The sequence below is a fragment of the Chanodichthys erythropterus genome, chromosome 22, assembly GCF_024489055.1.
Source record: "Chanodichthys erythropterus isolate Z2021 chromosome 22, ASM2448905v1, whole genome shotgun sequence".
Lineage (NCBI taxonomy): Eukaryota > Metazoa > Chordata > Actinopteri > Cypriniformes > Xenocyprididae > Chanodichthys > Chanodichthys erythropterus.
Window position 1 is genome coordinate 33,189,782 of NC_090242.1, and position 27,944 is coordinate 33,217,725.

General features: G+C 38.2%; 1 protein-coding gene across 2 annotated transcripts in view; it reads right to left on the reverse strand.

Annotated features, from left to right (window-relative positions):
- The window catches only part of ctif (CBP80/20-dependent translation initiation factor), a 78,319-nt gene that overhangs the window by 24,031 nt on the left and 26,344 nt on the right, over positions 1-27,944 (reverse strand). The window contains exons 6-10 of one of the 2 annotated variants that reach the window (XM_067374983.1): positions 27,074-27,178; positions 26,118-26,199; positions 13,281-13,357; positions 7,988-8,056; positions 1-228 (exon numbers count right to left, since the gene is read on the reverse strand). The exon at positions 1-228 is cut by the window's left edge and continues 262 nt beyond it. In XM_067374983.1, coding sequence (XP_067231084.1) covers positions 1-228; positions 7,988-8,056; positions 13,281-13,357; positions 26,118-26,199; positions 27,074-27,178 — 561 coding nt within the window. The remainder of the gene's footprint in view (positions 229-7,987; positions 8,057-13,280; positions 13,358-26,117; positions 26,200-27,073; positions 27,179-27,944) is intronic. The other variant, XM_067374984.1, reaches the window with a different exon arrangement.

Below are 27,944 nucleotides of genomic sequence, written 5' to 3' on the forward strand. Positions count from 1 at the left end.
CGGTTCTGGCTGTAGCCGTGATGCGGCCCGCCCTGCCGCCCACCCTGGTTCTGCTGCCCCTGGTAACCCCGCCCTCCGTGCTTAGTGCCGGCACCTGATTGGTCTGCGTTGGGCTGTTGCATCTGATTAAGCTGCTGTTGCTGCTGCAATCCCTGCTGCTGCTGCTGCTGCTGAGGATTCTGGGATTTCCCGCCAGCCCCTCCTCCTCCAGGCAGGCGCTGGGGTCTCCTAGAACAACAACAAAAACAGCCTGTTATCGGCAAGATCAATGAGTGCTTCCTGCCCATGCAAACACTGTCCGTTGTGTGTGGTTTCCAGGGTGTTGCTAGGCAGCTGCTGTGGTGTTCTGGAGCATTTTTAGCATGTTGCTATCTACTTGAGAGATTTGGGTAGTGTTGTTAGGTGGTTGCCAGCGTGTATTCATTAAATAACTGGTATGGTGTTCAAAGCAGTAGTCATACATTGTTATGCAGTTGCTAAGGTCTTCTGGGTAGTTGCCAAGATGCTGCCAAGCAGAAGCTAGGATGTTCTGGGTGGTTAAATAAATAAATAAATACACAACAACAAACAAACAAATAAATAAATGCATAAAAACAAACAAACAAAAATACACATATAAATAAATAAATAAAAATAAATAAAATTCTGATGGACAATGCAAGATTTAATTTTAAGAACATTCTGGGAGTTTAAGACAAAATAAACGAGCAAAGAAATTCAATACATACACAAATAATACAACAAATACAGAAATAAATAAGTGTAAAAATAAGTAAATAAAAAAACTTTAATAAAAGTTTTAATAATCGTTCTACTTTTTTGAGAATATAGACATCCACACCATACTATACAAATGATTACGAGAGAGAGCAAAAATTTGGAATCATTTTCAGAACGATTTCCAGCTGATGAACAAATTAAAACATGAGAGTCAACAGAATGTTATCATGCATTGGTGTGGATGTATAGCTATCTTTATAGTGTTCTTTTCAGTTATCGTTCTTGGTGCGAACGGGCCTTTACCCAAAAAAGGTGCTAAAGAGGATCTTTTCGTGGACTGAGAAACCAAAGACTGTTAGTGAGTTTATCAAGGGAATTTCGAGGGAACGCCTCCCAAAACTTGTGCACGAGTATTGGAACACGAGTGTTTACCACCGGCATTCGCTGTGTCGTGTTCGTGGATTCATTATGTCGGACTCACCGCAGGTAACTCATAATCTGCATACTCCTGTCTCCTGACAAAAACATTGCATGCGGCGCCTGTGGAGCGTGGAAAGTTACTGGAGCGCGCAGCCGCGCTCGTCTCTCACAATGAACATCATGGCAGTGATTGACAAGCCAGAGGGCCAATCGTTTATGCGATGATCGTGTAAACGATTGGCTGATGTTTATAAGGCCCTACCTCATGCACAGATGATGTATATTAATATTATTCCTTTCAGTGCACCTAATAAATAGTCTTTTATCAGTTAGTAAAGACAGTTTCAAGTAATATTGCAAAAATGTATAAAACAAAACATCCTCTTTAGAACCTTTAAATACCACTGCTAATAACTGCAGCCACACACAGTGTGTGTGTTAATGTGTGTATAATGATTTACGGCAGATGTGAGTCAATATGCAAACACCCAGATCTCCATGTTTGCACCAGGCTGACGGGATGATCTATCTTCACCAGCAGAACTCCAGTCATCCAGACCAACACTGGATTACGGCTTTACAATGGCACAAGCCTGTGTGTACATTACATGTGTTTGCATACATATAGACACGCTGACATGTGCTGTCTGCGTCAGCGTGCATTAACAGCACTGAATGTGTTAGTACATGTTATGTGTCATTAATTATTACGTCTGTGTGGACAAATGTTGCCAACAGTGACTGCAATAGTCTGACTTATATTTGGATTCATTTACACGAGTTACAAATTGCAGAAACAAAATGCCATACACTTCGTCCAAGTTAAGGGTTTCAATTGCATGTTTCAGTCATCACTGAAAGTAAAATGCTGAATAAAACATCAAAATAATGCAAACCAATCTGAACAAATTCAGTGTTTAATATACAGGATTTTGGGACCATTGAGATTTCACTATGACTAAACAAAAACTGACATATACAGCAACATAATATGTTAATATAGAATTCATTTAATATATTTAGATCTAAATTTAAAATTTATGTATATGAATTGCATAGTTTGTGAAATTTCCCCTATTTGGGTGTGAGCAAAAACATGCGTTTTTTGTGTGTGTCCCTTTAAATGCAAACGAGATGCTCACTTTCCAGAAGAGGGCGGAGCTTTAACAGCTCAACAACAACAAAGCTGGAGAATCTCACGCAGCCAAAATGAGGATTGTCAGTAACGGTGTTCAGCCTTACATTGTTCAAACCGGAGTCGACACTGATGGAGAGACTCAGGAAGAAATTACAACTTTTAGAATGAAACTCAAAGTTACAGGGTTGTCCTTTTTCACATTTTCTGGGTTGGTAGATGCACCAGGGACATGATTATAGCACTTAAACACAGTAAAAGTCCGATTTTCATGATATGTCCCCTTTAATGATGACAAATATGAGTACTGTGCATTTAAAACACATTCAGTTTATTAGAACTATTGCAGAAATCTCACCGATTTCTCACTGAAAAATACACATTAAGTTTATTAGTTTGTTAAAACTGAAACCGAAATGGATGGAAATTGTCTATGCAATTCAAATACATAAATCTTGAGTCTATATTTATAGCAATAAAGAAATTAGAGGCAATTTGTTCCATGCCAGCACTGTTGTGCACCACTTTCTAGGGTCAGTAATGTAGGATGAAGGAACAAGGTCAATTTTACTGCTTCTAAGAAGACTAAAGAGGCGCACAGAGGCCTGAAGCGTACACACAATGACCATCTCAAATCGACAACATCAGCTGACACTTCAAAGGCTAACGTCTTCACTCGTGACCATTAACAAACGTAACCTCTGCTCGCCTGTGAAACATGGTATTCTGCACCCTTTAAAACACTCACGCACACATGATGCCACACACACGGGAATCTCCTCGCTGAGAGGACATGCTTTACGTTTGATTGACAGCTTTAGAGTGAGATGTCCAGGTTAAGGTCATGTTTGACCGTGGAGTTCTGGTTTTACGAGGGGTTAATTTTAGGGGAGACACACACTGAGTGTGCTGAACGACAGCTTGAAAATAAGATGTCGAGGTGCTGACCGTGACATTCCTTAGGCTTTACGTAGGTTAACCCCTGACGTCGCTCCACAGGAACATGTGTCGCACAGATACTTTTGTAATGATGCTTTATAATACACAGTATATATTCTGCAATAAAAAGTCATGCAGCATTAACAACATGTAGTTTTAGCATTTTAACTAATTTCTTTTAAAAGTCTTGCAAAAGTACATTTTAACCTTGCAAAAGTGCAAATCTCGACAAATCTAGATGAAAAGAATCTTTGAAGACCAGTTTAATTTGGAGTTGATTATAATGAAGTCCTTGAACGTGTTTCAGAGAGAGTCAAAGCACTTCTATTCAATTAAAATCAAACATCTGCTCAACAGAATCACATGCGAGAGACTTCAGATATATAGAGTAAAGTAATATCTCAATTAGATGTAGAAATTAGCCTTTGACTTTGAAAATTATTATACAAAGGTTAGAAAACCAACCCAATGTTAGCTGTTAACCTAATAAACGACATTTCTCCCATTGTTTTGTTTTAACCTGCAATGACCAATACAAGCACAACATGATAATACAGGGTAGCTCCGCCCACAATGAAATCTCATTGGTCCAAATTCCTGCTCTATAGCTGTATATTAAATATTGCCATTCATTTATGCATTTGGAAGACACTTTTATCCAAACTCCCTGAAACGCCTCTATTGTATTCTTGAGTTTTTTTTTCCGGGAACGAACACGTCACAATATTCCTCATTTAAATATTTCAGGGAGGCGGGGCCTGGTTGAGTTAGCCATTATGGTAAGGGGTGGGACATATCCCAAACACGCTCAAACTGCTTGACCAATCACGACATACTGATCCAGCCAACCAATCAGAGCACAGTGTGCTTTGCAGAAGGAGGGGCTTCACAGAGACAGGAACTAAACAGAGCGGAGCTGACAGACTGGGAAGAGAGGAGCTGCAACAAAGACAAATATGAGAAAAATTATGTGCTTTTGAAAGATTCAAGCATGAAACTTATTCTAGTAGAGCCCAAAACAAAATCAAGACTAAGGGTGTGTTCACACTTTTCACGTTTGGTTCATGTTCTGGTGCGGTTCGAATGATGTATGAACACAACATGGACCAAAGACATGCAAACGAACCAAAAACAGGAAGATGAGAACTTAAAAAGGATGGAATCCTCACACATATCAGTTTTTCTTGCCATAGTCACGAGTTTCACAAGCATCAGACGCGCGTCTCCACGCAGCAGATCGTTTGTGTGTGTGACGGAGGGATTCCCGCTGCTGTTTTGACTCCTTTACACATTTTATAAGCTCTTCACGAGTTCCCAGCTGGCCAAAATACACCATAAAATTCAGGTTGTGAACGTGTCCCTGTGCCTTTAAGTTCAGTATCTTTTGGTTCGGTGATAAAATTGCCAATTTTTGCAGGAAGCATCGGAGCACAAATGAATCAGTGTATCGAATCTGCTCTTCGGAGTGCCAAAGTCACGTGATTTCAGCCGATGGCAGTTTGACACACGATCCGAATCATGATTCGATACACTGATTCATTTGTGCTCCGATGCTTCATGAAGCAGTGATTTAAAATCGGCCATCACTATATAAGTCGTTATTTAGTTTTTTTGGCACTCCAAAAATATTCTCGTCACTTTATAATATTACTATTGAACCACTGTACTCACATGAACTGATTTAAATATGTTTTTAGTACATTAATGGATCTTGAGAGAGGAAATGTCATTGCTGGCTATGGTGGCCTCACGGAGCTATCGGATTTCAACTAAAATATCTTAATTTGTGTTCTGAAGATGAATGAAGGTCTTACGGGTGTGGAACGACATGAGGGTGATTTTTGGGTGAACTAACCCTTTAAAGCTAATCGGACCAGGACTAATTATTATTATTTATTTTTTTTGTCCAGACTAAACAAACCAAAACAACCGAACTACAAGTGTTAACACACCCTAAAAGTGTCTGATTTTTATTTATTTATTTTATTTTTTTCATTTTGTATGTGTGTATGTGAAAGAGAGACACACACCAAGAGACACTTCAGTGTTTTAAGCAGAGCAAGAGCTGGATTCAATGGTGTCCACACCCAACCCTTCCCTCATTCACACACACACACACACACACACACACACACACACACACACACACACACACACACACACACACACACACACACACACACACACACACACACACACACACACACACACACACACACACACACACACACACACACACACACACACACACACACACACACACACCAATACAAAAAAAAGTTATGAGAAAACCTCTTACATAACAGTAACAATGTGTTTGTTTTACACCATAAACCCTGACTGACAGGTCTTAACGAAGGGGAATCTTCACACTTCATGTCTGCATCTCTTGTTCAAGCTAAAGATTTCACTCACAGCAGACACCATATTTAAAATGATACAAACAAAAATTGAAATACAATGCAAATCTGCTGATCAAAATTTGAAAACACATCCTTCCAAAATGTTTAAATAACTAGATAGAAAGATTTGAAAATTACAACATACTGAACAAACTGCATATCTATATTTTCTTAAGATAAATATGCTTTTTACTATGTTTAAGTCTACAGTAACCCACACTTCTCCTTCACAGAATACAATTTGTGCACAAACTGATTCTTTTCAATCATCCTGTTAAATCGGTTCACAAATCGCATCAACAATTCATTTGAGAATTGGACTGATCATATTGCAGCTGTTCTTGCGTCAACAAATCACTGATTCAATGATCCGTTCAGAGCGACTCTCCAGTGAACTGAATTTACAAGTCTGACTGAAAATTAGCCAAGAACTGAGGATCCTCTGAGTGCGCGCACGACTTATGGCGAAAAGTAAGTTAGCCTACTAATGTTGAATTTTAGGATGAATTATTGTTACTGAAAATCATATTTAGGTCACAACTGTCAGTAGTTTGTGAACTAAATCTGCTGTAAAGGGCGATCTGTTTAAGCCCACTGAAATGCTTTAATGCGACACATCCACATCAATGTGTCTATAGATCGTGATCTCGATTCAATCAGATCAAATCGCATTTTAAAACTTGCCGCTTCAAATAACGGTTTTATTGATTACATTACACTAGGAGGTGCCAAAGTGACATAAAAAGTATTTGACATTGAATGATTCATTCAAAAGATTTGTTTAAAAACAATGACTCATCTAGTAATGAAACAAGTGAAGTAGTTATGAGTGAGTCATTAAATCATTCATTCAAACCCATTTTTTTAAATTAATTAATTAAATATTTTTATACTGCAGCAATTAATATTTTGTCCTCTAGTTATATGCAGTTTTGTTTAGTTGTCTATTCAGAATCAGGGGAATCATGATTTCTATTTAAAAAGAAACAAATACAAATCTTGATTTTCATTTTATCCAGAATCGTGCAACTCTAACACAAATTAAAATAACACGTATGTATGTTCATCTTCCCCGCTGCTGCTGCAGCAATTTTTTTAAATGTATTTAGCCCAATATGTTTCGTCTGTTTTTATATTGTTTGTCAACACACATTACATATTATGTATCCGCATCCACTAATCTTCCATCTAAACTGACTAGTGCTGGCTATTTGACAATTCATAATCATTCATAATTATTTTGAGCAATAGGATTATATAAAATATATAATATAAAATTAAATTATATAAGTGGCCTATATAAAATTACAAAATAAACAATCAGTACTTTTTTACTTAAGTACATACAAAATCAAGTACTTTTGTACTTTCACTCAAGTAAAATTGAAAAGGAACACTAAATACTTTCACTTGAGTAATATTTTATGATACATATCTGTGCTTTTACTCAAGTTCTTGATTTGTGTACTTCATCCACCACTGATTGCCAAGGCCGATATAATGGCTGATATTTGGCATAAAGTGTAGGAAGTGGGAATTTTGTGTTGACATCTATTATACTATTATAATTTGAATTTATGCTTTATATCAGCATTGGCCATATCGGTCCACCACCAATGTCTTTCACTCCACCAGAACCGTTCCCATAATGACCTTCATTAAAGGGTTAGTTCACCCAAAAAATGAAAATGATCCCATGATTTACTGATCCTCAAGCCATCCTAGGTGTATATGACTATCTTCCTTCAGTCAGACACAATAATGTTTATAAAGTTATATTTTTCTTACAAAAACCCATCACTTCGGTTCAGAAGGCCTTTATTAACCCCCTGGATTACTTTTATGATGGATTGATGTGCTTTTTTGGGCTTTAAAATATTGGTTACTATTAACTCCCATTATAAAGCTTGGAAGAGCCAGGATATTTTTAATATAACTCCGATTGTGTTCGTCTGAAAGTCATATACACCTAGGATGGCTTGAGGGTGAGTAAATCATGGGATAATTTCATTTTTGGGTGGACTAACCCTTTAACATTCCCTCATACCCACCACCTTAATGCCTGTGATTTGGATTTCCGTTCCGTACGGAGATACTTTGTGGATTAATGATGACTCAACTGAGGTGAGAGGATGAGAACATACTGTACAGTGATCAGGATTTGTTGTGCAAGCAGAATAAAGCAAACAGGATCTCAAGGACACAATTCCAGGCTAGTCAGAAGATGGTTAGTTTGAATCCCAAGAGCAGGTTGGATCCCACAAGCAGCTCATGATGGTTTTCAGGAGCGAAGTTTGTAAGTGGAAAGACAAGAGTGAGCAGACAGGATTCAGGAGAGCTGCTTTGAGCTGGACCCGTTTGAGACACTGACCTGGACACTTGCCGCTTCCCCTCAGCTGGCAGTAGCACCGTCAGCTCGTCCCGGGGCGGATCGAATCGGCTACGGGTATGACAGGGAGATGATGTGTGAACAATGAGGATAGGAGGATAGAAACAAGGAGGAACGGAATGCAAGAAGACAGGAGAGAACTAAAAGAAACAGGAGGAGATGGGACAGTAAAATCTAAGACAAAAATGCAAGAATAAATCATTTATGAAATCTACTTTGGAAAAGAATAAATGAAAAATAATGACTATAAAATGTTACAGGAGCTACAGGACTGAATGTCATGGCATCTACATACTGCTACAAAAGCCAAGAAACACTGCAGTAAATAAGAAATGGCAGGATGGATTCCATGATGGAAGTTTCTATAAAATAGGAGCAAGGGAACACTTTGACTGCGAGTGGCACGTATACTTCCAACGACATGGATCGTCAAAGAAACCCCCCAAAATACTGTCTCTTTTGATGGTCTTTGTTTCCATGTCATCCTTCTCTTTTCCACTGTAAAGGTCCACCATCGCTCCTCATCCAGAGGGTGGACGGAGTCTGAGTTTATTCCGGTCCATCAGGTGTTGTAGATTATCCTGCTGCAGAGCTTCTTTATGTGCTCGAAATGACTGAAACACGCAACAGAACCCACACAGACCTAAAGCATAATCTTTTGCCCCAAACTATATTAAAAATGTTTGTTAAAATAAAAAATAAGTACAATAAAAATATATAATAAATTACATATATATGCACACGCAACACCGTTTGGAGTAATTAAAGGTGCAGTATGCGATTTCTCAAAATCGTTGTTGAGCACCGTTGATATTTGAAATCAGCCCAAACAAACACACCCCTCCCTTCATTGCTCCGCCCCCAAATTGCACACACACACAATGCAAAAGTGAAGCAAAATAATGCTTCGCGAAAAATAAAGTGAACAAGGAAGCACAAAAATGAACATACAGTCACAACAGTATATACAAGCGTGAGTTTGTTGTTAGTCGCCAGCAGCACACACTTAAAAACAATGTTACTCAAGTATGGAGCAGAAACAACACAACCTCAGCGTCCATTTCCAGGCCTTCCTGCTTAGGTTTCTCAAGTGCTAGAAAGCTTTTCTAATATTAACATGGGTCCTAAAGCTCTTGCCTGATCATAACCCATCTTTTTCTCTGAGTGTATCTTTTTTGTAATGTCTCTCAGCCATCTCTCTTTCTACAGTCTATCTTTAAATCTCCCTCTTGCTCACTCCTCTCTTCTCCCCCATCATGAGTGGACACGCCCCCTACTGCTGATTGGCTCACTCTCTCCTCTCCCATCATGAGTGGACACGCCCCCTACTGCTGATTGGCTCACTCTCTCCTCTCCCATCATGAGTGGACACGCCCCCTACTGCTGATTGGCTCACTCTCCTCCCCCATCATGAGTGGACACGCCCTCTACTGCTGATTGGCTCACTCTCTCCTCCCCCATCATGAGTGGACACGCCCCCTACTGCTGATTGGCTCACTCTCTCCTCCCCCATCATGAGTGGACACGCCCCCTACTGCTGATCGGCACACTCTCTCCTCCCCCATCATGAGTGGACACGCCCCGTACTGCTGATTGGCTCACTCTTCTCTCCCATCATGAGTGGACACGCCCCGTACTGCTGATTGGCTCACTCTCTCCTCCCCCATCATGAGTGGACACCCCCCTACTGCTGATTGGCTCACTCTTCTCTCCCATCATGAGTGGACACGCCCCCTACTGCTGATCAGCACACTCTCTCCTCCCCCATCATGAGTGGACACGCCCCGTACTGCTGATTGGCTCACTCTCTCCTCCCCCATCATGAGTGGACACGCCCCGTACTGCTGATTGGCTCACTCTCTCCTCCCCCATCATGAGTGGACACGCCCTCTACTGCTAATTGGCTCACTCTCCTCTCCCATAATGAGTGGACACGCCCTCTACTGCTGATTGGCTCACTCTTCCTCCATCATGAGTGGACACGCCCTCTACTGCTGATTGGCTCACTCTCCTCTCCCATAATGAGTGGACACGCCCCCTACTGCTGATTAGCTACAAGTGTGTTGTGGTGCTCAGTCCAATCCACTTTCAAGAGCATTTATCAAAAATTGCTTAAATTTTTAATGGTTTTGAAAGCAGCATTTTATACTTACCAAGCAAGGCTCATTTATTTGATTAAAAATAGAAAAATTGTAAAATATTATTACCATTTAAAATAACTGTTTTCTATTTAAATTTAAGGTAAAAATGTAATTTTTTCCTGTGATCAAAGTTGAATTTTCAGCATCATTACTCCAGCCTTCAGAGTCACATGATCCTTCAGAAATCATTCTAATATGATGATTTGATGATCAAGAAACATTTCTGATTATTATCAATGTTGAAAACAGTTGTGCTGATTCATATTTTTGTGGAAACCGTAATACATTTTTTTCAGGATTCTTTAATGAATTGAATATTTGAATTTATATATATATATATATACACCCACATAAATGACAAAATGACACAAGGCTATATTTTAGAACAGACACCATATGAATCTGACCCGAGTCCTATGAGCATGTGTGAGTTTACATGGATAAACACGCACACACACACACGCACACGGTCTCTTAATAAATCTAAACTGCTTTCCTGCATGATTGTGTCCACAAAATATGCTGCAGTTCATAAATGTGACTGCAAAGATGTTTCGATTCAGCAAACTAATCTAGAGACCGAGAGAGAAAGAAAAGGCAAGAACTGATGCCAACAAACAACATGACCGCAGGGTCCTCTCTGGCAGAAGCAAAGCATTGTGGGTGGCCAACACCAGCAATAACAGGCTGAAAAGCCTTCTGTTAGAGGAGTGGGAGAGAAAGAGAGATGTGGGAAGAGAATCGTCTTGCGCAGTGAGGTGAATAGTGACTCGCACACACTGTCTCTATATTTGAACCCAGAAAAGATTGTCTTTACTCTAACTATTGTAGTCAAAATCCAAGTAAAACATGCAAAAATGTGCAAACACAATGCTAAGGCGCTCTGAGTGGTTTTAAAGAGTGCCGCAGGGATGTTATTTTTTTTTTTAGGCACTTTTTTTTTTTTTTTTTTTTTACCACCTCCATTTCCATCAGCCCAAAGTCAATGGGTTTTTACTTAAATACCTGAGATAAGGTCTGTGGCTTAAAATATCGTCACGTTTTATTCTACAATATAAAATACATCAATAATACACACTTGTGTGTGTTTTTAAAGGGGTCATGAATTGAGAAATCATGTCAGAGGTCATCATACTATAAGAATATCCTGCAAGTTTCAGAACTAAAAAAACTTCCTTGTTAGTCCAAAAACAGCTTTTATTGACACCAGGCCCAGTGAACGACTCATTTTAATAGGTGAAAGACTGCCTCAGCAGAAGAAATCAATGCCTTTTTCATCATTGCAACATTAACATGCAAGTGGGCGAGGCTAGTGAGATGAGGAGGAGAGAAGAGCGACACAGGACTAAAATAACATTACCTTTCAAAGGATCCTAATGCAGGAATATGGTGATTTATTTTTAACAATGTGAATGTCTCAGTTGAGCTTTATTTATTTGTATTCGGTACATTTCTCTGTGATTTCTTTGGTAAATCAATCGCATTTCGGCGCAGGCTTTGCAAACAGACTTTTACGATATGGACTCGACAGTAATGCAACAACATGTCAGTAACTGTGTTCATTCTAATGCCTGATCTGATATTAATGATTCATGTGCAGTCAGATGATCTTTGTCTGTGTGTCAGTAAATCAAACCAGTGACTAAACGATCAACTTCACATTGTTTCTCGTAGTAGGATGAAAATAATCTGTTATTCAAATGATGATTAAATTATATATAGAAAGCGATCAAAGAACGCTCCCTTTACAATCACTGGAGCTGTCAATCAAACAGCGCGAGTTTATCAGTGACTGAGTTCTGGACTCGCACCAAAACTCCCGTTTTATTCAACGAATCTCTTAGTTACATCACATTTGCACTGTTAGTTATGATGAAAGCATTTGTTAGTGTGCAGAAATCGAGTTGCAGTGACGAGATCACTGCTTTCAAGATGTCTGTGATCGACTACAATGTTCATCACTGCAACCTTTCATGCCACAATCTAAATATAATGCCATAGAGCTAAATGTAATGCTATAATCAATACTATTAGTTTACCTTGAGAGCTATAATAGAAAAAAACGTGCTAAAAGTTTTCAAGAGAGTATGCCAAAGATGTCAGCCAATCACAGCAGTGGGCGTTTACACTGAAGTCTCACAGCAGACACGCCCCTTAAAACAGAGCGTTCAAATCACAGGGCTAAAACCAGGGTAGGAAAAATGCCTTTTATTTCTAAATTATGTCAACTTTTGATGTAAAATGTAATCATGCTAACAATATAAGTGTCTAAATGGGACTACAGAGGTTGTCGGGACATTAAACATCATCACACCGAACAGGTAAACTCATCTACTCACTAGTCCACTTTCACAACCATGTTCTGTCTATAATCATGTTTTTGAAAACTGTTATGACTCAAACTTTCAGGGAAAATGTTCTTTAATAAGAGTTGTTGCATGAAGCCGGGAGTCATGTGACTCGTAGCCACTAACGGACAGACAACAGTGCATTTTTGGGGATCTGGGAGCCTTTATTCACATATAAACCATCTATTCTGTTCCACACGTCCCATCAAAGCAAAAACCTCAGTACTGTATAAATGCAAAGCAGACATGAGAAGCGTCTGCCGAAGACATCCAGTCGGACTCGGTTCCACACACAAGGACATCGGCCCGAGACAACAAGAGCTTTTCTTTGCATTAACAAAGCCGTGAATAATAGAAGGGTTTTGCTTTCTTTCACCCTCCGCTTTCTCCTTTTCTTTCGCACAAGTTTAGACCAAAATATTTTCTTTTTTTGCCGTTTCTTAGCAACTGCAAATTACAACAGAGAACTGTTCTGATGAGGTCCAAGTCAAAACCAAAAATGTTGTTTTATGGATTAACAGTTAAGATTCTGAGAAAAGAACATGCAGATACAGAGCGTTGCGTTTTACTCCAAACACAACACAAACACACCGGCTGACGCTCTCATTACATTCAAATGTGACACGTGTGGAAAGTGTGAGCTGGTGTGTTTTCTGCTTTACGAGTCCAACGTCAGTGCTCAACGTTTGCGCTAAACAACTGGTCCGACAGTAACGTAACGCTCTGAACGCAACGAGAAGGTCATGTCGTCTCTGTGGTGCCGTGTTTTAAGACGGAGTGACTCACCGGCGGTCGTTTCTGCGGCGTCGAAACAGTTTTTTAGTGTGTGCGATCTCAGCTTCATTAGGCAGAGGAGGAAAAACCTGCAGATAGAGAGAGAGAACAAACCAGAACAGACATGAGAAATGCAAACAAACAAAAGATATCTTTACAATTTATATATAAGTGAATCTCACAACCAAAATAAATAAAAAAGATATTATATTTTGCATAGTTTTTTAAAGATTAATTTTATTTTAGAATATTATTAAAATAGCAATATTATTTTCATGATAATTAAGCACATTTTCCCAGAAACTCATCAAAACATTTAATTTTTTTTAAATTCTCATAATTTATAATGCCGATTTTCATAATTGCTATGTAATATATATATTTTTTAACAAAAAATAATTTTATACAATAAATACAACCAGAATGGAATATTTTTGTGTGTATATATATATATATATATATATACACAAAATACACATATACACACACACACACACACACACACACACATACATACATACATATACATTGACACACACACATATATATATATACACACACACACACATACATTATGTATACATAATTTTTTTTTTTTTTTTTTACACACACATGCATCCTGGTTCTATTTATACAAAATGGCTTTTTACATTAAAGTAATGACATTAAATTGTCAAATATCCGTTACTTGACATTGGAGCAATTCAATTAAATCAAATACAGATGTTTAGAATCAAGTCCCACCCTTCATTATTCTTAACATTGTTTCACATGAAAATACGTCATGAAGATCTGAATGAAGATCATTTTGTGTATGTGACTTCAGAGGTCAGTCTGCAGTATGACTATGAACATTATCTACAAACACAAGAGAACCCCAACATTTACAGTACCATTAACTGAAGATAAGATAGAGGGTTTCTCTTGGGTACAGCAGGAGGTTAAAATGCCAAAGTTTATCGGCCAGATCTGGGAAACAAGTACTGGTGCATGATGGGTAATAAAACCCTAAACTCTGACAACCTTCCATTTAACAGCATAATGGAACATTCTTGTGCTCTGAGCTGCAGTAGCAGCGCGCGCACACACACACACACACGGTCTTCAGGGTTTCTGTTTCTAACCCCTCTGCGTTTCTGAAGCCAAAACCACTGTATGCTGATTGGCTGTCTCTGATTGGACACAGATGTGGCGGGAGATTAGTGTAATTGGCTGCTTTTCCTTGTGGGCTCGGTAATAAGGGCTTCTAACGCTTAACCCCGCCCCCACACAGAAACCCAGCCAAAGTCGGACACAGAAAGTCTCCAGCCATCACATTTATTAAAAAAAAACAACTGAAACTTAATAAAATAAGCCTCTGGTTGCATTTATAATGATAAAACGCTATGTCAAAGATCTGGCAGGACCTCAACTGACCCATCCTGAAGTGAAAACTGCTGAAAATTCATTGAGAAATAAAAAAAAAACTGTCATCATTGAATCACTCTCATGATGTTTCAAACCAGTATGACTTACTTTCTTCTGCAGAAACACAAACAGTGAATGTTTGAAAAATAATCTTGCCTCTCTTTTACATGTTAAGGTCAAGAAAGGGTTATTGTAATGAACAACTTGACATGCAAATGCAAAAATGAACATTTATAAATTCCCAAACTACACAAGCCAAAAATCCTATTTCATCATGATAATTAAGCACATTTTGCCAGAAACTCTCCTTAATGCATCTAAGCAATTTAATTCATTATATTATTTTCAAAACTGTAATATAACAATATTTGTAAATATTACACGTTGTGCAGCAAATACAACTATAATGCATTTTTTTAAAAACAATACTACGGGTCAAATGTTTCGGAAAAATAAAGAGGAAAATTTGGCTGATATATTAAAGCTGATGAATGATGGATTATTTCCTTCAGCTGAGACACTTCAGATGTGCACTGTCCACCATGATGGTTTTGAATTGCTTGAAATATAATTGAAATCACTTCAAAAAGAAAAATACAGTTAAGTGCAACATGTGCAGCACAAGTCTGTCATATAAACTACATAATATTATAATGAGAACATTATAATTGTGTGTTTGGGACATGACTTTTAATGGTCAAACTTTTGATTTTATAATCAGGCTCTCAAAAATTATCTTTAAAAAAATGTTAATTTAGATTTATCGGCCAATATATCGGTTATCTGCTTTCAAATATAAAGAATTATTGGTTATAAATTTTCATATCGGTGCATCCCTAATTTTCAGCATCATTACTTCAGTTTTCAGTGTCACATGATCCTTCACAAATGATTTCAAAAACATCAAAACAATGTATTATTCTCAACTTTTGAAAAGCAGTGCATATATTTTGTCTTATATTTTATATTTGCATGACAATAATGAGAAATAACTTGACAGTTCAGCAATGATTACCCATGGCTAAAACCAAGTCCCACCTTACATAACATTTTTCACATGCCGAAAATCTTGAATTCAGAGGAGAATTGGATATGATGAGAGTTTAGATGTATCTCAGATGTCCATATTTAAAAGCGGCCAATATCAGATACCAAAATGTCTCATCTAATAAGCGCTTTGCTGTTTACAAGCAAGCAACAAGATCTGATCTGTGCCAGATGTCCGTGGAAAACAACAGAACAGGATTGTGAATGCAGCCATAGAGACAACGGAAAGACTTGTGAGGTTACGGCTGCCATTTTGGGTTTCGCCCCATCAGAATCCATCAAGTCTGAGTTTCTAAATTCATGAGGGGCTTCCTCCGTGGCTGAGAGAGGTGGGTCCTCAAACCTCCATTTATCTTCAGTGTGTGTGTGTGTGTGTGTGTGTGTGTGTGGAGCTACTGTTGCAGTCCTGCAGGATGTCACAAGTTGGACGTCTCCGCTCTAATGTTCTCCAGATGATAATCGCAACCACACGAAACACATTCAGACTTCAAAGCGCCTAAATATGTCAATATTTACACAAGCGTGAAATGAAGGAAAGCGAGGCACGAGTTTTCGTTTGCCATGATTAAAGTCCTCAATTATTATTCTTGTGCAAAAAAAAACTATAATAATTCTTTAAAGGAAGTCTAAAGAAATCAAGTTTTGCTTGAACTGAGATGTAATTTAAAATACATACAGTACAGCCAAAAACACAAGCATCCGAACAGGTATGTGATGAATAATTATTGCAGAATAAAGGATAGCAGTTGAGCCGCAGGGAGGAGACCTTCGGTTTATTTTAAATAAGAGTTCTTTGTTTTTATTAAATGTGAAACAATACGAATGAGTGTGTGTCCTGTGATAGATCAAAGCCTGTGACACACAGACACGCACACACACACGGTTCGGCACGTCCCTGCTGAGTGTGACCTTTGACTCAAGGGCGGTAGGATTGTTGGTCAGCATGCAGACGTGACTGCGGAGGGTGGGAAGGCGAGTGATTCGCCCGCGGCAGGAAACGTATGCATGCTGCCACATTCCAGAGGTCAAAGGTCACAATGGAATCCATGTTCACAGAGCGGCTAACAAGGACTCCTCCCACTCTGACCTGATTGGTCTCCACAGAGATACAGTGATAATGATGTAACCGTGAGAACTCAGCATCATGGTGACGGTGTCAATCAAATGTTTCCTCCCCATATCATGTAAAAACCCCCATACAGGACATTACATTGACTACAGTATAGTACTTTCTGTTGCATTGCCTAAAATAATAATAAAACGTATAATAATAAATAGAAATACAGTATTTTTTGAATAATAAAATGAATACGGTTTAAATAAGACAGAAAGAAAACAGGGTGTTACTGTATGCAAGGTTAAATAAAATGTGAATTTGTGATATTATTTGACCATGTATATATGCATGCATATATATGGAAAACAGATGTCATATATACATGAATAACCGATATATGAATAATAAATGCATATACATATAATACATATATTTCATTAATATAATTTAATATAAATGAAGATATATATATATATATTTATTTATTTATTTATAAATATATATATAAAAATATATACAATATACATGATGCTCCAGAAGGAAACACGATGCATTAAGAGTTGGGGGGTGAAAACTTTTGAATTTGAAGATCATGGAATATTGAACTTAATTTGTCTTCTGGGAAACATGCAAGTATCTTCTGTTGCTTCCGAAGGGCAGTACTAAATGAAAAAAAAAAAAAAAAAAGATATTAAAACAAAATAAGAAAAATTGTGACATCTTCATCCTGTTCAAAAGTTTTCACCCCCCCAGCTCTTAATGCATCGTGTTTCCTTCTGGAGCATCAGTGAATGTTTGAACCTTTTTTAATAGTTGTGTTTGTGTCCCTCAATTGTCTTCAATGTGAAAAGATGGATCTCAAAATCACACAGTCACTGCTGGAAAGGGTTCAAATATGCAAAAAATCCTCGAAAACTGAAGGATTAGCAGGACCTGGAGGATTTTTCTGAAGAACAGAGATCAGTTTAACTACTCAGGACAAACAAGAGACTCATGAACAATGAAATATATATATATATATATATATATATATATATATATATATATATATATATATATATATATATATATATATATATATATATATATATAACAAAGACGTTTCACTTTCTCTTGTAGCTTTCGTTTAGGGGTCTGTTTAGTGGTCCAAGGGAGTTCAGATTGGACAGGGTGGGTTGGATGACAATTAACACCGGCCCTAGAATCATCACAGCTAACGAGATCTACCCGCAGAACGACACAGCTCTACATTCACTCTGCCAAGAAAATGACACTAAATCTTCCCTCGCAGAAAGAACATGAACTTTTCCTGCCGCAGATGATATTAGAGGGTTATGGAATTGAAAACGCCATGGATTAAGACATTAACCTGAAGAGAGTGAGGACGTTTCCCGTCAGAGGACGCTGACGAACCGTGACAGAGAGAATATTACATCCTCTGATTTAAACAATCCGAGCGGAACAAATTTCAGAAAGATTAGCCAGAGAGGCACTACAGGTCTTTAATATTACACTCCAGCAGCTTTTAAACCCTGAAATTGAATGTGGAATTAAAAACGGTGAACATACCGCTGGGAACATCTGCAAATAATTCAAACTGCTGATTTCAAATGATTCCTAGGAAAGTGCTTTTTCTTGAACCCACTTAGTATTTAAACTAGTCCATAAATTGTCTAGACACCAGCCAAGAACCATGTTTACAGGATCTAGCTGATTTCCTGCGCTGTTGTGAGTTAAATCGCAACACTACAAACTTTGATTTGAAGCTAAAAAGTTTTTGAAAACCTGACAAAAAGACAAAAAGGTACAAGACTGTAAATGGTTTTCGCGAGGAAAAGAACTACAATCCCATGAAGCATTGCGAACAGCATAATCTAATTAAAATCAATGGTGAAATCTAATTTACAAATGTTGATTATATCTATAAAAACAATATATTTTAAGTATATTGCAAAATATGCAAATATATACAAACAATTCAGTATTTTGAGAGCATAATACTCGATTGCATTTACTCTGATTGGTGGAATACAGCATCATGGGCAATGTAGTTTTTCACCAAATTCCGCTGTTAAAAAATAATCTGAAATAATGCAGGTTTATAGTTTTATAAGTTTTTAAGTTATCATGCACAATACATTTCCTTATAGAGAAATTGAAGTAATAGTTTTAATTAACGATAATAATCCTGATTTGCTGATTTGGAGCACCTTAATTTCATGCATTTTCTTTTGCAATTCAGACAACAAAAACAAACGGATATAATGCACGGATACACCAAAAATATCTGATATTTGCAGGCTGCCTGAACAAAGCCGGAGCGTCCCGTGTGAGATCTGTTCCTATGAGCCTGTGATTCTAAACTTAGCGTTCACTGGACAGAGACAGTTCTTTGTTAGCATCACTATTGCAGGATGACTGAAGCCGTCACCTCTGGTATTAACGTGACCCTTTTCCTGTTCACGAGTCGGTGTCACGACATTCCGGATGATGATGCGGAATTCCAAGAGGGAAAGTGACACAGGAATTCCTGTGCCGCTAGCGGGGTGGAATTAGGAAGACAATGAACCATCAGTCAAAGTGCCGAACACTTGGCATGCGACCATGACCAGAGAGAGAGACAATGGACGCCTTCCAATCGAAGCATATTAACTGTACACACTCACATACTGCGGCTGACACACACATACAGCACACAAAAAAACGTTTCCCAAAGAGAAAGAAAAGGAGGGAATGAGAAACTGGGTTCCCACACCTTTTGACTAACCCTAAGACTAACACTGAAATAAAAAATGAAGATCGATAAAAATAGAATAATTTAATCAATAGAAAACAATGTCAAAAGCACATCAAATTTAATTTAATAAAAAAACGTAAACTTATCCATGTTCACAGAGCGGCTAACGAGAACTCCTCCCTCTCTGACCTGATTGGTCTGCACAGAGATACAATGATGAGGTAATGATGATGTAACTGTTAGAACTTAGCGTCGTGGTTACGGTGTCAATCAAATGTCTCCTCCTCCCCATACTTAATAAAGACTGGGCATTAAAGGTGCCCTAGAATCAAAATTTGAATGTACCTCGGCATAGATAAATAACAAGAGTTCAGTACATGGAAAAGACATACACTGAGTTTCAAACTCCATTGCTTCCTCCTCCTTATGTAAATCTCATTTGTTTAAAAGACTTCTGGAAAACATGCGGATCTCAACATAACACAGACTGTTACCTTACAGTCGGGATCATTAATATGTACGACCCCAATATTTGCATATGCCAGCCCATGTTCAAGGCATTAGACAAGGAAAGGCAGTATTAACGTCTGGATCTGTGCACAGACAAGGTAAGCAAGCAAGGACAACAGCGAAAAATGGCAGATGGAGCAATAATAACTGACGTGATCCATGATATCATGATATTTTTAGTGATATTTAGTGATAGTTTCGTTAGCATGTTGCTAATGTACTGTTAAATGTGGTTAAAGTTACCATCGTTTCTTACTGTATTCACAGAGACAAGAGCCGTTGCTATTTTCATTATTAAACACTTGCAGTCTGTATAATTCATAAACACAACTTCATTCTTTATAAATCTCTCCAACAGTGTAGCATTAGCCGTTAGCCACAGAGCATAGCCTCAAACTCATACAGAATCAAACGTAAACATCAAAATAAATACTTTACTCACATAATTCGAAGCATGCATACAGCATGCATGACGAACATCTTGTAAAGATCCATTTGAGGGTTATATTAGCTGTGTGAACTCTGTAAATGCGCTGTAATATAGTCGAGAGCTCGTGTGGCAGGGAGCAGGCGAATTAAAGGGGCGGCGCGCTGCCAAAATCAGTGTATAGTTAATGATGCCCCAAAATAGGCAGTTAAAAATTTTTTAAAAAAAAAATCTATGGGGTATTTTGAGATGAAACTTCACAGACACATTCAGGGGACACCTTAGACTTATATTACATCTTGTGAAAAAGCATTCTTGGACACCTTTAATGTAAAAATCATAACCATTATAAATGAAACTGAAAATATTTTTTAAAAAAGCTATTAAAAAAAAGCACGAACAGCAGTTTCTAGACAATGAGTTTTTAATAAGCATGATGAGGAAAAATATTTTATATGACAATTTAGAAGTTAATTTCCATTACTTTTACAGGCCTGGAAATCACAGTTTAAAATGTTTTAAAATCCAGATTTTGGATATATGGAGAGAGTTCAAGCGGTCAGGGTTATTATTGGACACTAAGACAAAAAAAATTCCAGATTTTTTTGCTGCATAATCCAAGAAAATTCTTATTTAAGATGTGAATAATTCCTCAACTCCTGAAATCTTTATCCACCCTTCCCCCAAATAAGACTAGTAAAATGTAGAACACAATCTCTTCCAGTGTCTATAAACGGATGTCAGACACTGACAGTTGCGTTTACACCAGCGTGTGGTTTCAGACGAGCTTTACGTTCTTTTGGACCCGTCTGCAGTGTCTGTGTTGGTCTGGTTGCCGGGTAACTCAACACTGAGGGGACAGACATCATCGCTCTCCCAGGCACAATTACTGGAGGTAAAATCCCCAACATGATCTCACACAAAAACCTCAGCACTCAAACGCACCTTTCTGAACTGGGAAACAACTAGGAAAGTAGATTACTACATTTTTAGATTAATAATCATAATAATTCATATAATAATTCTACATAGACATTTTTTAACACATTGTTATGCAGTTGCTACCATGCTGTGAGCGGTTGCCAGGATGTTGCTATGCAGTTGCTATGGTACCCTAGGTGGATATTCTGGGTATGTTATTCTTGTTGTCCACAAGAGAGTAACTATGTGGCTGTTAGGCAGATTTGGTATGTCACCAAGGAGTTGCTATGCCGTTGCCAGGCTGTTCTAGTTGGTCGCCAGGGAGTTGCTATGAGGTTGCTACCCTGTTTAGGTTGGTCACCAGGGAGTTGCTATGCATTTGTGAGAGACTGTTCTGCTTGCTCACCATAGCTATGCACTTGCTAGAATGTTTTTTAACCAGGCAGTTACTAGGCTGTTCTGGTGGTCACCAGGGAGTTACCATGCCGTTGCTAGGGTATCCTGGGTGGTTTCCAGAATGTTACTATATGGTTGCTAGCCTGTTCTGGCGGTCACCAGGGAGTTACCATGCAGTTGCTAGGCTGTTCTAGTTGGTCACCAGGGAGTTGCTATGAGGTTGCTAGGCTGTTGTGATTGGTCACCAGGGAATTGCTATGAGGTTGCTTTGCTGTTCTGCTTGCTCACCAGGAAGTTGTTATGCAGTTGATGGGGAATCCGGGGTGGTTTCCAGAATGTTACTATATGGTTGCTAGCTTGTTCTGGCGGTCACCAGGGAGTTGCTATGCAGTGGCTAGGATCCTCTGGTTTGTCACCAGGGAGTTACTATGTAGTTGCTAGGTTGTTCTGCTTGGTCACCAGGAGTTGCTATGAGGTTGATTTGCTGTTTTGCTAGGTAACCAGAGAATTGCTATGCAATTGCTTGGCTTTTCTAGTTGGTCACCAGGGAGTTGTGCTATGAGGTTGTTTGGCTGTTTGCTTGGTCACTAGGGAGTTGCTATGAGGTTGCTTGGCTGTTCTGTTTTGTTTTGTCACCAGGGAGTTACTATGCAGTTGCTTGTCTGTTCTGCTTGGTCAACAGGGAGTTGCTATGTGGTTGCTAGGATGCTCTGGTTTGTCACCAGGGAGTTACTATGCAGTTTCTAGGCTGTTCAGATTGGTCACTAGGGAATTGCTATGCAATTGTCCGGCTGTTCTAGTTGGTCACCAGGAAGTTGCTATGCAGTTACTAAGCTGTTCGGCATGGTCATCAGGGAGTTGCTATGTGGTTACTTGAGTGATCTGGTTGATCACAAATACTAAGCATTTGTTAAGCTGTTTGGATTGGTCACAATGGAAATGCTATGCGGTTGCTAGACTGTTCTAGATGTTTACTAGGGAGTTGCTACGCAGTTGCTACGCAGTTGCTAGGGAACAGATGCTTAGTAACAGCACACAGGACGATGCACAAAACTTTAATACTCTCACTGTGGAATAATAGTACTAGTAATAGCTGTATTTCATCTTTAAAGCACCATGGTTTTGTAACAAGACACGTCATACAGTCGCTTGAATTGGCCAACTAGCATCCGCCCACAAATTCCACAACTCCCAACAGACTATTCCACATCCAAGATTCCCTCATTGACCTCCTGATTCCAGCGTTACGACGGAGAGAGAGAGTGAGAGCGAGCAGGTAAGAGCTGTGTGTCGTCTGGTTGACAATCACAGGAAAGGGAGGGGGTGTCTGACCTCCTTATTGTTCTCTGTCAGAGCTGCCGGGGTCTCGCTCTCTCTCTGGTCCTGTCGGGCTGCACGTAGCTCTGGGGAGCGAGCGCTCAGTGTCTGGCCCGCCAGAGGCCTTTTGTTCTGCAGGAACTAGACACGTCTACAATATCTGACCCATCACAGACAGACCGCCACACACACACACACACACACACACACACACACACACACACACAGTATACGAGTCAAAACATATGATGCACAAAAACATGAAATTAGTGCTTTCACTTAGAATAAAGACTGACATGATACACATACAAAGATTAATAAATGCTCATCGTTAATTTATATTAACTGAAGCATTAACATTTGAGACCTTATTGTAAAGTGTTACTGATTTAACTACAGAGTTGAAGTACAGTTAACACACACACACACACACAAATCATTTTACCTTTAGTCCTCAATGTGAGATTGACAACTGTATTTTCATTAACTAACATTAACAAATATTAATAAATGCTGTAAAGTATTTATTGCTCATTGTTAGTTTATGTTAACTAATGCAGTAACTAATGCTAACAATTGAGACTTTATTGTACAGTGCTATTTGATTGAACTAATGTCTGGGTTAAAGTACAGTTAAGTAAACGCACACACACACACACACACACACACACACACACACACACACACACACACACACCCCTCCATCTAGACGGAAACAGACAGACTGACTCTGACCTTATTGGAAATGGAGCTAATTTTGTGGGAATAATGGGAAGAGTGAACGTGATAAAACACACACAGACAGGGTATCATTTCCTTCAGCTCTGTATTAAAGACAATAAAAGTTCACAATGCAAAGAAACATCCGCTCACAATGACACACACATACACAACAAACAAACAGGACAACAATATAAACACACCAGCCAAACATTCAGATAAAGTGTGTGTGTGTGTGTGTGTGTGTGTGTCAAGGCATTTGTATCTGGCAGATATTGTGGATCAGGTGACAAACAATAGAGCTACACTTCAAAATCACTCACCTGACACACACACACACGGTGTGGATTAGAGACGGGACACATGATGTGTATGACAGAAATATATTGTTCATGCCAATAATTTCACATGACTCTGACAGGTGAAGATTCTTCAACTCAAACTTATTATAAACATCTGTCAGTCATGTATGCAAATGAGCTCTGTTGTGATTGGCTGACATCTGTTTTCCTCACACTGTGGTATGGACTATGGTGATGATTTTCCGTAATGATTATCATTATAAATCGAATTAATTATGTATAAATGTATGTCATTTTCACTACCATTCACAAGTTTGGGGTGAGTATATTCATCTTTCTCTTCTTTATATATCTTTATTTAACCCGCATTTTTAATTCTATTGCTGCTGGAGAAAACAGGAACACAAATGATATTTGCTATGGTTTCCCATGTACCTCTATTAGAAGTTTACTCAACTAATTTTTGTCTGCGCTCCAATTTTAACACCCAACAACGTTCACCCAGTAAATTACCACTAAATCACAGAGAACAAGGAGAAAGACAGCAGACCACTTGAGTAAGAACAATGGCTGGCATCACACACACTCCACCCTGTCTGCCAGCACTGCGTAACACACACACACACGTCCGTGCCCGCAGACGACCTTTGACCTGCCACTGGCACACTACCAACATCCGGCTGGGAAGATAAAAAAACTCACCGGCAGCCAGACATAGTAAGTAAAAAGAAAGAAAGAAAGAAAGAAAGAAAGAAAGGAGACAGACAGAAGTAAAAAGAAAGAAAGAAAGAAAGAAAGAAAGAAAGGAGACAGACAGAAGTAAAAAGAAAGAAAGAAAGAAAGAAAGAAAGAGACAGGGAAAGAAAAAGAAAGACAGACAGAAGTAAAAAGAAAGAAAGAAAGAAAGAAAGAAAGAAAGAAAGAAAGAAAGAAAGAAAGAAAGAAAGAAAGAAAGAAAGAAAGAAAGAAGGGCTGTTTATTGGCGATGTCCTCATGAAGGCACTAGATAGCGTCACTCCACTGATCATCGAGCAGGAGAAGAGAAACAACTACACTCTATTTTACTATCAATGAGATTCTATTGCGGTTTTCATTTTTTTTTTAGTTTTTATTTTTATATATTTTCTATTTTCTATTAATTTAAAAAGTTTTAGTAATTTTGTTGTTTTTGTCAATATATATTGTTATTTTAGTATATCAAGTTAAACTAGATTAACTAAATTTGTAGACAAACTTTGATGTTGGCTTGACAAAGCTGTATGAAAATTTGAAAGTGTCATAAGCTTTACATTTAGTGAAGAAAGAAAGAAAGAAAGAAAGAAAGACATGAATTAATGTGTTTTAAAGGTGCAATATGTAAGATTTTTGCAGTAAAATATCCAAAAACCACTAGGCCAGTGTTATATATTGTTCACTTGAGTACTTACAATATCCCAAAACTATTTGTAAATCGTAAGAAAATTGCAATTTTAACCAAGGCTCCGGGACGTGGGAGGAGTCGCCTGTCAATGGTATCATACCCGCGTTTTAGTTAATTATAATAACCCTGGTCAACAATGCAATCACGTCAATTTATCTTTGTTTGTTTTGAAAGATGATTTTATCATCATGCTCTCTTTCTCCTGCTGTAGTTTTGGTAAAGAATGCAACACTGATGCAGCAGTTCATAAAAATGCAGATACTAATTTGCATGTTAGTATGAAGCTAAATTACTAAAATTCACCTTAGAATTAATCATTTTAAAACAGCATAATTTTATATCCTTCGTGTAAAAACCACAGTACTGTGCAGAAATGACCATCCTACACCAGTCAAATCCTGCAGGAACCCCAGTAAAATCACACACACTGTCATATTGTAACTTCACCACTAGATGTCAGTGTTGGATCAGTTAAAATGAAACATGTTTCAGTGTCTCAACACCAGAGGGCGATCTTCTAAAACAAATGTACTCTAATATTCATCCTTCAGTTTGTCTGCTATCAGGAAAAAAGGAACAGTTTCTTACCGGCAGGCCGGGCAGGAATTTCTCCATGTTGTCCAGGTCAATACCATCATCATCATCATCATCGAATTTGCCCTTTATCATTCTGTGAACAGACAGACAGAGACTCTGTCTTATGTATAATGATGCTTTCTGGGTAATAAAACTTGTATGTTTAAGCTTTCATACTAATTAATTAAACCAGAGAATTACATTTAACCCTGTAAAGCCTGACATATAAAATAATATGCGGAAAATTCAATTAATTAATCAATAAAATATAAAAAAATCAGCATCGTATTTGATACATGAGGCTTTTATGGCTCATAATATATGATTAAGTGAGAATATGGAGCTCAAAAAAAAAGAAAAAAAAAAAACACCTTATTTTTTTCAGAGGCCCAAACTGAGCAAAAATGTGATTTGGTGCAGATGCTGATATTTAAATGTCCAAAAATTAAGATGAAATTCTGATGCTTTTAATATAAATCAATGTGATATTCATAACAGTAAAGATTTCACAGCAAAAACACATGAACCAAAACCTACAATTCTACTAAAATATCTTTTACTTGCTAAAAAAGTCTAAACTATCAGTACGACTGAAGGCATGTAGCAGATTGTGTGCAACAGGTTTTTCAGCAAGGTTTGATCATTTAGAGGCCTTAGAAATGTGTGAATCAAACATGATACAGTTGAATTCCCTCAATGTATCCATTTCCCACTGACAGCATTCGTCCAGCAGAGGTCAGCAAGGAGCAGAGCGGCGCCGCACAAACACACGGCCACACCCCATCAGAGCACAATACTGAAGCTCCTTTAAGCAACATTAAAATCTCCCTCACATGCAGATTTACATACAAATTAAACAAATGTAAGTGTGAGTACAAGTGCTGTGGCACCGCCGGCATTAATGTGAAATGATTCAGACTGTGTGTCTGATCTCAGGTCAGTGTTACTGAGGCTAACGTCTCTCTCACCCTTCTCTGTCGATGTGTGGGAGGTGTTTTGGTGTCCCTCTGTACGCCCTCCTGTGAAACTGTGAGAAATCCAGTTTCTCAGGCTGCATGTCCCACGTGGCGCCTCTGCGAACACAAACCAATCAAAACAATAAAAATGACACACCTATATGCTAAAGTCTCTCTGGAGACGCTAATTAGCCCAGGCACTTTGTCTTTTTCTTCATTAAACCTGACAAAATAAGTTAAGACAAACTCAGAGCTTGTTTTTAAGGTGTTATTGGAGCTCTGAATTAATTATAGTGGCGTAACTCTGAATTCAAGCATCTGCAGCCTGTGTGCAAAAACTAAATGTTTCTTGAGCAGCAAATCAGGATATTAGAATGATTTCTGTAGGATCATGTGACACTGAAGACTGCAATAATGATGCTGAAAATTCAGCTTTGATCACAGGAATAAATTACATTTTAAAACATGTTCAAACAGTAATAATATTCCACAATATTACTGTTTTTACTGCGTTTTTGATCAAATTAATGAGCCTTGATGAGCAGAAGAGACTTCTTTCAAAACATTAAAAAGATGTAATCAACCCCAAACTTTTGACATTAGACATTTCTGAGTGAAACGGGATGTTCAATAAGAAATATTTTGATTCTATCCATCAGGATGTGGTTTGGACTTAGTTTGCATCAGCAGAAAAGAGGTTTTCTTAAGCTACACTGATGGATCGAGCCCAATTAGAAAATAAATAGGGTCAGTTTTTATTTGATGCTGACTTCAACACTGATGTTTACACACAGCTCAAGTACGAATATCTAGACTGTAGAGATAGATAGAGAGAGGCCTGAAGGTGGAGGTGACGGCCTATTTAATTAAATTTAGCCATGAC